The sequence below is a fragment of the Pseudochaenichthys georgianus genome, chromosome 24, assembly GCF_902827115.2.
Source record: "Pseudochaenichthys georgianus chromosome 24, fPseGeo1.2, whole genome shotgun sequence".
NCBI classification, from domain to species: Eukaryota; Metazoa; Chordata; class Actinopteri; order Perciformes; family Channichthyidae; genus Pseudochaenichthys; species Pseudochaenichthys georgianus.
The window spans coordinates 11,683,099-11,695,657 of record NC_047526.1 but is presented as its reverse complement, the minus strand read 5'-3'; the positions used below and the strand labels follow the sequence as shown (position 1 = coordinate 11,695,657).

The window sequence follows — 12,559 nt, the reverse complement described above, 5'->3', positions numbered from 1 at the left end:
CACTAGGCAATGTAAGTGTGAGTTTTACAAAGTGATGTCACTATGTTGGTGAAGCAAACAAAATTGTTCGATGGTTCACTGGTGTTTCGGGGGGGGGGGGATGGGAGAGAAACTCCCTCACAAAAACTTATATAACACACTACAGGAAAGGGAAACCCTAAAAAGCATAACAGGGGCTCTTTAATACGAAAAATATCCAGTCTTTTATTTAATGTTTTAAATCAACAATGAAATGCTATTCTCTTGAGACTATGCTGGAAAGGGTAATGGCAAATAAATCACTTTAATTACAATTAGTTAAAAAAAATGCATTGACAAGTAAATGCTATAAATATCTCAGAGAAGTAACAAAATACCAAAGTACGTGAGTTGGCTCCAGATCTTTTAGTGTTTAAAAGTTTAAACTGTGCTGTGGTACGGTGAAGTACACAATATATTGTAGCAATGCTCTATAGTTCTTGAAAGTAGCTTCAGATTCATTGGCTCTACAGAATGCAGCAAGCAAAGGTTATTTCAGGGGCAGTGGCTCTTTCTGAGACAATGCAGCCAAGAAACATGCAGTAAAGTATAGTAGTGATGATAAGAATCAGTGCAGTGTCAGTACTGGAAGTTCCAAAAGCCTGAAAGTGATAGTATGGAGCTGGAGAGGCCTCTGCGGTAGCATTGATAAATGTTTTCACCGAGTCGTCCACCATTAGTGTCAGGGCAAGTTACAGCCACAAGAGCGGACAAACAGGAAATAGAGAAAGAGCGGTTGTAAATAATTGATAAGGCTGACCCTGCGCGATTCATATTCTGCGGCAGAGGATCAAAGAGCGGAGCTCAGAGTTTGACATTGAGCCCGAACGCAGGATTCAAAGCCATTACCTTCCCCGGCAACGCTTCTGCTGCTTGTGTTTGTATTAAAAATGCAATGACTCTTCCTCTTCAGTCTGGGCTAGCTGGCACTCCTGCACATTAACCAACGGCTAATGGACTTGCCACTATTACCCCTAACAATTACCTTCAAAGCGAGATGGAAGCCATTTTGTTCCTGTCCATTCGATGAAGCCGTTGCTGGCTCTCTCAGGTGGGAAATATAGCCTGTGTTAGACCTCTGGGTTCTTTTAGGTGTGATCAATATTTCAGAGGCACCAGGCCTCCTCGCCTTGTACCCCCCCCCCCACATCGCCTCTCACAACAGCTCGGCAGCCGATTATGAATGTCTGAATGAACGTTTGAGCCAATTAATGATTAATGGCATTTCACAGTTTTCAGATAAATGTTTATTTGAATAGTGCATTAAAGGTGGGGTGGGTAAGTTTCAGAAACCGGCTCGAGTGCACTAACATTTGAAAGTACACAGCCGAAAAGAATCCGCCCCTTCCTTCAGACTTCCTTACAGAGCACCTCCTCCAACACACATGAACGCGCACATGACTTAGGTTGGCTATATAGTTCAGGGGAATTGTAAACCATACAAAACAGATAATTACCTGTCCAAGACAAAAAGAGCGACCACGGCGTCAGATTCGGTGTGTATGGGGGTTATTCCCTATCTTTATTCAAGAGCGTGGTATTTAAATTTGAGAGCATACTTTATTGCTTTCCTTCACTCAAACCCTGTCATCGCACCAAAGACCAACCAAAGAGTAACCGCCCTTACGGGACGCTGTAATAAGTAAAGCAAACGCACCCGCAAGGACACCTGGCCTCCTATTGGTTGAGGGATTTTGACAGGATTGTTGCATAAAAGTTTCGAGCGCGCACAGAATAAATCTGAGAGCAGAAAACATCTGTAAGCAGCAATATATCTGAGTGCAAGCGTACAGTTTGAGCAGAAGCAGAGCAAATCTAAGTGCAAGCAGGCACTATTTGAGTGCGAGGACAGGGTGAGGGAAATAAATACATAAAGTATGCTCTCAAATTTAAATACCACGCTCTTGAATAAAGTTGGAATAACCCCCATGTGTTCCATCAGTAGTCGCCATCGTTGAAAAGCAACTCCGATATTGACTCTGGTTTGAATTCTCCTAGTTTCCACTTTGTTTTTGTTCCTAATGTGCTCCGTTACATTATTTCTTCTGCCACCAGTAGACGATGTTGAACCTAACTCTGCCATGGTGAAAGTGGCCGCCTGTTGCTGGCGAGTCATTGAAGCAGACCCGGCGGCAGACATACGTCTCTGGGCGGGCATTTGATGTACCAGGGCGGGCCCACCCCGAAACTTACATTTCCCGGGAAAACTGAATTGTGAAAGAGCTGACATGCTGAAAACCCAACGCCTGCAGGGGGGTCCATTGTTCTGTGTGTCAAAATGAAAGACAGCCCACACATCAATCATCAAACCGTGGGGTCTTATTTCATTACGTGTTGATTTCTATCAACACGTAATGTTGTATCGATGTATATAGAGATGTACTGTAACTACAGCAAAAATATTCTCCGTCGGGACTTCCTGCAACAACACCACGTCGTTATCTTGATTCTGATTGGCCAGAAGACATTATCAAAGATGTTCTATTGAGAAGATGATCACTACGTGACAAAAGTTTTCAACCCGTTTCTAGTCTTCGGTATTTCCAGACAAGTGACTGCTGAAATCAATCTTACTAACTGCTGTCTGTGCAATTTACTCCGCGCGAGTTGGCGGACTTTATTTAGCTTACTTTAAAATCATTTTTCATGGTGGGGCTAAGCCATTTATTGGTATGGCTGTAGCCTACCCAAGTATACCCTGGCGCCGCCACTGAACATAATAATAAAACAATTAAAATGTTGTATTCAGCCCTGATTAAAACAGCGGGCCCAAATCCTGGATGGTCGGGCCCAAATCCTGGATGGGCGGGCCCGGCCCCATGACGCCGGGTCTGCATTGAAGTACTGCTGCAATGCACGCCCAATGAGGGCACGAGATACATTTGTGCGTGCACGAGATGGAAGGCTGACAGACAGGGCGGCAATAGTACTTTTTTTTTTCGTACTTTTTACAGTATTACGGCTTCCACAGATGACATTTTTTCATGGATTTTTTGTCAAAGCACTTAAGATATTCATTGCTATCGGGATGTTAAGAGCATTCCATGGAATATAACAAAAAGTGTATCTCGAGCCGGTTTCTCAAACTTACCTACCCCACCTTTAAGTTTGTCACCGTACAAAGCAAAACCCCAAACCCTGCAGCCTCTGTTTCTATTATGAGAAAGTAAAACCGTGTCTGCAGTGTTTTATTCATTCCCTCTGCAGAGTATATATCTTCCCAAAAATGTGTGCCTTCTTCGGCTCCTGTCTGTCTGCAGCACTACGTATGCATCACTGCTCTGAGCAGCGACATGTATTTAACATTCAGCTTTATTCATCACATTAAAATATGTATTTTCACCCCCTTCTTTCTTTTTCAATACTTTACATCCCTTTCGTAACTTTGTATTTCCTTCAGGATAAGCCAAAACCAATCATTGCCCGTATACCTGCTTAATAAGGCAGTTCATTCAAATGATACAATAAAAATACTCGTTGACATCTAGCTAATAGCCATGCAGAACATTTTTAAATGATTCGCCCGCGTTTTTGAGCTTTGAGTTTCTGCTGCCACACCAATGCAATGGATGAGAATAGAATGATGTTTGTTGTTGCTCACAACATTGAAAAACCCCATTTAAAAGTCACGACTTTTATTTTCAGAGTGGCCGGCCTTGTTACTCTGTGAAGCTTGTGTGTCACGGTTTCAAAGAAAAGACTTTGTGTCAAAGCAACAGCCCCTATGACACCTCCTGACAGTGCGTCCATTGGATTTGACAGAGTAACAAGGACACTTTTCAGTTAGACACATTGTTGTGTAAGTGCTTATTTAATGCAGTGTTCAGCACACATTAAGGGTGAGGATGAATACTTTTCTTGTCGTTACCGTATCCCAAAAGAAGGCCAAAATCATGTGTTAGTCCACATTTCTGGACATTGTCGGAGAAATAGTTTGTTCTGTGTGCTCTCTTTGGAATATGGGTAACATATTCAAAGTTTCATATTAATTTAAAGTTTAAGTGAATACAAAATGTAGCAAATGTTACCCAAAAAATGGTAAATACAGAATGTTTCCAGATTAATACAGATTTGTTTTTATGACTAAGAGTTCTCTTGAGCAGGACACAGTATGTTGGACTGATGCCCATGTTTATTAGAAATTCAGTTCAAAAATGCAAAAATGATTATGGGTTTTTTACATTTTATAACAATAATGCAGCTCTGCCTCACAGACACAAATCTGTCTTTTGATACATCAAAACAATTGTTTGGTTTTGATATTTTATTGGGGTTTGTTGACGATATTGTGGGACTTGTTGCAAACCAAACATTAAACCACTCAATATCAAAGCTACATTTCCAGTTCATGAGAGGACTCTTTTCTCTCGTCCAAAGGTGTGATCGGGTTTGTCTTAGCTTGTTTGGTTGTATAGTTCCTTTGTGTGAAATAGAGAGACATTCTTCCTGTAATGAGGGCTTTCAATTCACCAATAGCCTTACACAATTTCAAGACCGCAAGAAATATGCCGGGCGCTTGCCCAGCCTAGGGCCTGTCGAGTTGTCAGTGCATTCTGTACATGAAGAAATGACTGCCTCTAAAGGCCAGCACACATACAAACCTCTCCTGAACAGCCTCTTACATCCTACCCTTTAGCACATTTCTGACTCCGGAGCCCGATGCGCACAAGAACAGACAGCTACAAATCACTTCCATGAGTTATCTCTGTCAATTACTGAAGATAAATGGCTTTGGCAGTGTGAAGGCCAGGTGCATCAATCCGCTGTGTCTCACGTTGTCCTAGCTCCTCCACTCTATTGATTCTACTTCCAATGCTTCTATGATCTAGTTTTGATGGCCCCTGCCCACAAAATCCAACTGAAGCGCTGATGTCAGATGAAAGGGTGGATATGTAACCCAAACTCCCCCCGTGGGACATTTTCACATTCCTGATATCAGATCTTCCTCCCTCCCAGCTGAGACTTAATATAGATCCACTTGGAGTCGGCCCGCTACAACTACTCTGTGCCGGGCACCAGATTTCAATCAAGGTTTGATTGCAATGTAATACCTTTTGTGGTGGAAGAACTCCCACTTTAAATAACATTATCTGACCTTAAAGTGCTTTCAATGCCACATCTTCTTAAAAAACAGCTGCCATACATTTCTCCACGTCTTTCTCTGTCTCCATAGCTCTTTTGTCAGCCTTTTTTCTCCCTAGCTGAGCTAAATGTGCTTATTCCACCCATCTCACCTCCACAAAATGGCTTTCAAACGTCTATACCTGTCCAAAGCCTGTGGCTTAGCAGAATGACCATTCAGAGAGCTTGGGATGGGGTCTTTTGTGAGGGGCTTGTCCCCTGTACAGCAGCTGTCTTCTAAGGGGCTGTCTGTGATGGCGGTCTGCAGTATCGCCCACCACCGCTTTGACTGATCCTTTCTCCTTTCACTCTGCCCGGGGGGCTCCGCGTGTGTTGGAGGCATTGATCGGCCCTGAATTGGATTGTGGCGAGCCTGATTACTGATGTCGGTGTGTGGCGGGTCACGTGGGACTGCTGGAGCGCCTCGTGCCAAGCCGGGGCCAGGAGCAGGGTTTGCTCGCTGGAATTACATTTATCAGTCTTAGTTACACGGAGCGTGAACACACCATGCCCACACATACTGTCATGCTTAAGTGACGCACAAACAAACTGCCAACATAATCTCATGTTACTCCTATAGCGGCAAAGCGGTATGCATTCCTGATTGGCATTAAATAGAGAGTGTGGGAGAGTGTGAGACTATAAAAGGGCATTAGCACATTGCACCAGTAAATTAGCACTCTCCCTACTGTAATGCCAAATTTAAAGTATTTAGAGAGCGACTGAGAATCTTCGGACACTGCTTTGTATTTCTTGCCTCGTGATGCTACTGCCTCAAAGCTCCTGTAGCGCAAGGTTACACTATATGACTTACTGTGTGTGTGTTTTGACAATGGAGAGTGTGTGTGTGAGTTTGAAAGTGATTTTCCGCGCATCATTTGTTTACGCCTGGAATAGTGGCCATCATCTTTTCCACTAAGAGAACAATAGCCATTTTTCCCCTTTGCTCGGGAGACAATGAAGTGCCTTCCCGCCTCGCGAGCGACAGGCCAATAAAAAACGTAATTGGATCTGTCAATCAAACATTGCTGCAGCGCGGGGGTGGGCTGGTTGGCAGGTGGGTGGCGGTGGCGGAAGGGTAGCCGGACAACAGGAGTAGTGCAGAAGAAGAAGATAAGAAGAGAGGACCATTGTGAAGCATTAACACTCAGTTCCCCCTCTGCACACCGCCCGGAGGCACTCTGCAACAGTTACAGAGCTGTACAACTGTTGTGTTTTGCTGTTTGTTTGTACCAAGGCCAGGGGGGTGACAATCCATCTTTGTTTGTAGGTATGAGTGGGTCAGTGATGTGGCTTTGATGAGACTACACAGGAGAGCTGGGGCTGCCACAGCCTCTGAAGGTCACCGTGGATGGCCCAGAGCTGATGTGTCTGTCTGGGCTTTGTTTGTGCTCAGGCCATCAGACACAGTGTTTTTTCGTACCACAGAAAGGTCCTGTCATTAGTCAGGGGGATGCTTTCGTAGTATTTTTCACGGTCAACATATTCTTGTGTGTGCTTACCTCAGCCTTTAGGCGCATAGTATGCATTTGCGTGTTGCTCTAAACTTTAATGATGACTGCTTAAATTAGGAGCCCATTTACAGCCTCTCTGACTGAGACGTTAAGTGCGATTTCAGATATTCGGTGTGTCGGGCTCCCACTCTCAACCCTACTTCGGCTTTTAGGAGATGGATTTCTCGTGTCTTTGGCGACATTCTTTTTCCATTATTAGTGGAGCAGGGGATTGTTACAGAGGAGAGACTCTCTGATGTTCCTTGCATGATGGTCTCAAGAACAATATCTCTTTTTATAAATAGAAAAAGGGTAATTCACTCAACAAGTGAGGCGTTAAATATTGTGTCTTGGACCGCCTCGACGATTAAAAGAACCTGGAAACTGCACAGTCACCACAGGTTCATGCCTACAAAGTCATTTTACTGCAAGTTCCTGCTTCCTTTAAAGACTCCAAGAAAGCATCTGCTGTTTGCACTGTGCCTTAAAGTAAGACAAGTATATTCTCCCGCTCCTCTCGACACTTGCCGAGAAACAAAAACAGGATCCTAATTTAGAGAAATACAAAGAGACGTCTGCTGTAACAAACTTGATTTAAAAGTTCATATTTGTCCCTTATAGATCTCAAAGGTATAGTCCTCTGTTATGAAAACAGCTAAAGTAAGTAAGGCTGAACTAACTCGGAGAAATGTTGACGCCTGCGGTCACCCGGGCACCAATAAAATGACACTCTTCCTTTATTATTGTACACACTGCAGCTTGGTATAATAATCCAGTGGTATTATAGTAATATTTACTCTCCTATTGTATTAATAGCCTCTTACATTTAATAGAGATCACCATGTTTATGCATTGCTTCATTTAAGTTATAGCAATCATGCAACGCTTCATTGCCTTCCTGGAATTTAAGCTCAACATTATCATGGCCTGGATTGTAGCAGTTAGCCATGCAATGCCAGAGTCTCAGCTGACCACTTAACAAGATGTCTGCCCCCTGTGCAAGTCTTCTTCATTTTGGTTTTGTTATGAGAAATGGTCCCTCTACTCCTGCCTTCTAAAGTAGGTAATTACATAGAGATTCCCTGTGGGGGATTAAAACAAATGACACAGAAAACACAGCCCTACTCCTTTGCCACTCACTCAACTCTGCTCTAGAAACCTTTTGCTTAACATGCCCATGAATACGCAAGCAGCCACAATAAAACACACTGGCAGATCATGAAAACTAGTGGGGTCGAGGGGAGAGGAGTCAGGAAATGATGGGGAGGAATCACGATGTATGGACACGGAGAAACTGGCTTAACATTACATGTAGGAGCTAAACAAAACATATGGTTTTCATACCGTTTGTAAGGACCGCAGCAGTAAAAGGCATCTGTCCTGCCAGTTTTGCAGTGACAGGCTGCAGGGAGCATTACTCATCATTACAATCTCTGCTGGCAGCCTTTTTTCATCACATTACAGTGGTATAATGAAGCGTTACGCTGGCGTCCTCAGGTTCTCTGAGTAGTTCGCCATTAGCACCAGCCGAGGGCATTCATCCAAGTAGCTTTATTGAACTTTTTAAGTTAGTTTATTGTATAATTAATTAGTTACTGCACAACAATAGGTTGTATCTCGGCGCAGCACCAGTTCAAATTCTCTAATTTGTCTAGCTTGGAGACAAATTTGATTTATTGAGAAACATAGCTTTCTGCGAGTAATGCCAGTTGCTAGTTCAGAAAAAGTACTTTATTCAAATATGTGGATTAATCCAATGCTGGAATCAGATCCCTAACTTACTCTGTGTTTTTTTTCTTTGTGTCTTTTCCAGGATCAAGGCAAAGTAAGTGTGACATTTAACATTGGGACGGTGGACATCAGTGTTAAGGAGATAACCACCGACATCGACGACGGAAAATACCATTTGGTCCGATTCACCAGGAACGGGGGTAACGCCACCTTGCAGGTGGACAACTGGCCCGTCAATGAACACTTTCCAACAGGTACTGCCTCTTTTTTTAATATTTGTCTGATAGATTCGTCTGAGTTTTCACCACTGGACATCACCTTTTTGCTTTAGCAAAGGGTTCCTACAAGAACAAATCTGGAATGGTACTTAGGGAACCGGACTTCCACCAAGTTGCTGCCCTGATCCCAGGATGGGCCCAATTCCCAGAAATTGGGAAGGCAAATCATTCAATTCAATTCAATTCAAAACCTTTATTTATCCAGGTAAAATCCCATTGAGATCAATGATCTCTTTTTCAAGGGAGACCTGCAAATCATCTAAATGATAGTTCTAAATGTGGATTCAACACAGGCAAAAAAAGAATTGTTGATCAAACATTTCATTGTTCAACACATTTCTCCAAATACAAATACTCACAAGTTATTTGTGTATCCGCCAGAGGTCGCGTTAACCGAATATTTTTTTTAAATGACGGACAAATCTGAAAGCAGTCCGTCATTTTGACAGATTAGAACAAACTTGGAACAGCGCCAAAGTTTCCCCGCAGCGAGGCTGCTTATGGGTGTTATGCCGTGTTATGCATGCCCTCCAAAAAGGAAATTATACCGTTTCCAAACCTAACTGTGCCGTACAAATCATTGAAATGTCTGTGGTTTTGACGGGCAGCGAAAAAGTCTAGTGCAACCTCTGGTATCCGCCTAAGTTGAGTTGCTCCCAAATTCAATGGATTCTTCTGTGGCCAATTCTTAAACCCTCCACTAATTTCCGTGACTGAAACAAAGGTAAAAAGTAGGGATGCTCCGATCGCCAATTTTGGGGCCGATCGCCGGAATCAGTATCGGACGATACCGATCGCCGATCCGATCGAGTGGGCGGGGCCTAAATGGAAGATTTAAACATCACTTTAAATCTTCCATTTAAAGTGATGTTTAAAACTCAGTTAATGGGGCTCATTCACTGGAGCTTCCACACACAACAATCAACTTAATTATTACATTCAAATGATGTACATTATTCAAGTTTACATTAACTGATAATAACACGGGAGAAATGAGTGGAAGCGCTCTCTTTTCCTCTCTCCCCCTCTCTCCCTCCTGACAGCCTGTCAGAATCTCATGCAGCTCACTGATCCAGTAATGAGTGACCCGACCAGGCTTGGAATTTCGTCATTTTAGGGGCAAGGCCATTTGGCCTTCTCGTTCAAAAATGTTTCAAGGGCACAAAGGCCACATGACAGGGCACAAAGGCCGTTTGGTTAAATTACGCTGGTTTTACTGGTTGTACTTTTAAAATTTATTCAGTTACAGAATACAGAATACATGCTCTAAAATGTCATTTGTAACATATTCCGTTACATTACTCCATCTAATTACCGTATTCTAAATACTTGGATTACATCAGCGCTGTTTTACATTTGATCAAGTGTGAATCAAGCTGCTATTTCAGAGTTTGAATCACCCACATGATGCCATCAAAAACCCACAACTTAACTATAGGATAAACTGAAACATTATGCATCATCTCACAGAAATGTCAGAATTTTAGTTCAAAAAGCCCAGAAAATCATATGAGAAGGATTCCAAAAGTAACCCCTACAATTCCTTCAAAGAGAGATGTATCCTCCTAACTAGTGATGATAGCTCACCAGCTATCGCTAGTCAATCAACATGACGGAAAAGTGTAGCACTAACGTCAACGCCAGTCGTTTTACAAATGGCTGAATGAATAGCAATAGTGTTTCTTAAACGTATACGTTAAGTTCAGCCATAAACCACATAAGTCAGTCATGTATTATATCAAAACCGCTTAGCAAGAAAAATACTAGATTCAAAGGTGACAGCTATCTGCTAGCTTGTAGAAGCAACACTAGATGTAGACCCCTTGAAGGGAAGACGTTAACGCTATCCAAACTAGCTAGCTAGCTATCGCTAGTTTTCATGAAAAAATGTACTAACGAGTCGACTTTAAATAGGCTAATACAATGGTAATTACCTATCAATAGTACTTTCTATAAACACGTAAATGTTAAGTCCTTTCAAATACTACCACATCATATCAAAACAGCTTGGTCCGCTTGCTTACCTGTGCTTCTCTTGCTCCCGCGGCTGAGGAGGAGGCTACCTATGGAGTTAGATTTGGGTCAATATTCTAGCGCGTAAAACAAGCTACTCACGAGCGGAAAATGTGCTTTTACACGCGCATAAAATGACCCTCGCGCGCAGATTAAACCCCCGCGAGCGGCTCTGCGCCCGTGAGTGGCTCTGCGCCCGTGAGTGGCTCTGCGCCCGTGAGTGGCTCTGCGCTCGCTCGTGAGAGAGACAGCCTTCTTGCTCGCTCGCGGGAGTGTCAGCCTCGCGGAGTCTGTCTACGCGCGCGTGAAAAGTTTCTGGGATTTTGGACCGGAGCCACTGGACTTTGATTGACAGCTGCAAGAAAACCCGGAGTTGCCAGGTTTGATAAATGCCTGCACTACCAAGAGCCGAGGAGTGACGGCAGCAAAATCAGTTGGACGAGATTGAATGGTAAAATTGTCAATAAAAAACTATTATATTCGTAAAGTGTACAGCTAATATATATATATATATATATATATATATAAAAATGTATTTTATATAAAACAATATATTTTTGAGTGGGCTGTATCTGTCGAAAATTGCTAGCTACTGTCTGCTGTACACTCTTAGAAGGGATGTGTCAAATATGACACAATATGTGTTGAATTTCAACACACCTACAGAGTGTGCTCAGGGACAACACGTGTTGTGTTTATTTATGTGTAAATCATTTTTACACACAAATGTGTTACATGCCCCTAACACACAATGTGCACATTTTACACATTGTGTGTCATAAATGTGTAACCAAGATGAACACACTCATTTGTTATTTCTGCACATTTTGTGTTATATTTCTTTAACCAGAATTAACATTTGATTGTGTTATATCTGCACATTGTGTGTCAATGACGATTACTGGAAGTACCAGGTGGTGGATATGGTTTTTATTCAAAACAATTCAATGCAAGAATAAATTCATTGGACATTTATTTACAAGGATTTCATTAGCACAATATGTCATTAAGAAAATAATTGTTAACATTTAAAAACATTAATATTTTTCTAATTCATCAAATGTTGACAGAATAGATCATTCATAAAATCACACCTAAAAAAACCTTATACCTTGGTTAAAACAAACTTAATCTTCAGCAAACTATTGTTGTAAATGACTTTCAGCTGAGGGAATATAGTGATGAGACTCTTCACAAGGACCACCTTTTCAGTGTTGGATGGATAATTAAGGATTAAAATGAATGACAAGTGAGCTATTTATTTTTTATTTTTCAAAAAGAATACAAAAAGTTCTAGCATACAAATATTACAAATGCGTGATAATAAAGCAATTGGTTATAAAGAATGTCCTTTTGTATCAAGCAAATACATTTTTACAACCAATATATCACTTAAATGCAACAATTATATATACACATATGGACAACTTTACCATTCAATCTCGTCCAACTGATTTTGCTGCCGTCTCTCCTCGGCTCTTGGTAGTTCAGGCATTTATCAAACCTGGCAACCCCGGGTTTCCTTGCAGCTGTCAATCAAAGTCCAGTGGCTCCGCCCCAAAGTGCCAGAAACTTTTCACGCGCACGTAGACAGACTCCGCGAGGCTGACACTCCCGCGAGCGAGCAAGAAGGCTGTTTCTCTCGCGAGCGAGCGCAGAGCCACTCGCGGGCGCAGAGCCGCTCGCGGGGGTTTAATCTGCGCGCGAGGGTCATTTTATGCGCGTGTAAAAGCACATTTTCAGCTCGTGAGTAGCTTGTTTTACGCGCTAGAATATTGACCCAAATCTGACTCCATACTATCGGGCACCTACAGGCATGTCTGACGGAACAATAACAGCGGGACTGCGCGCACTAATATGACTTCACTCGCGTTGTTTACACGGCATGTCTGACGGAACAATCAC

General features: G+C 42.5%; 1 protein-coding gene across 2 annotated transcripts in view; it reads left to right on the top strand.

Moving 5' to 3' along the window:
• LOC117439802 (neurexin-3b) overlaps window positions 1–12,559 on the top strand; it is a 298,311-nt gene that overhangs the window by 238,637 nt on the left and 47,115 nt on the right. For both annotated transcript variants that reach the window (XM_034075888.2, XM_034075887.2), the window contains one exon: window positions 8,446–8,617. In XM_034075888.2, coding sequence (XP_033931779.2) covers window positions 8,446–8,617 — 172 coding nt within the window. The remainder of the gene's footprint in view (window positions 1–8,445; window positions 8,618–12,559) is intronic.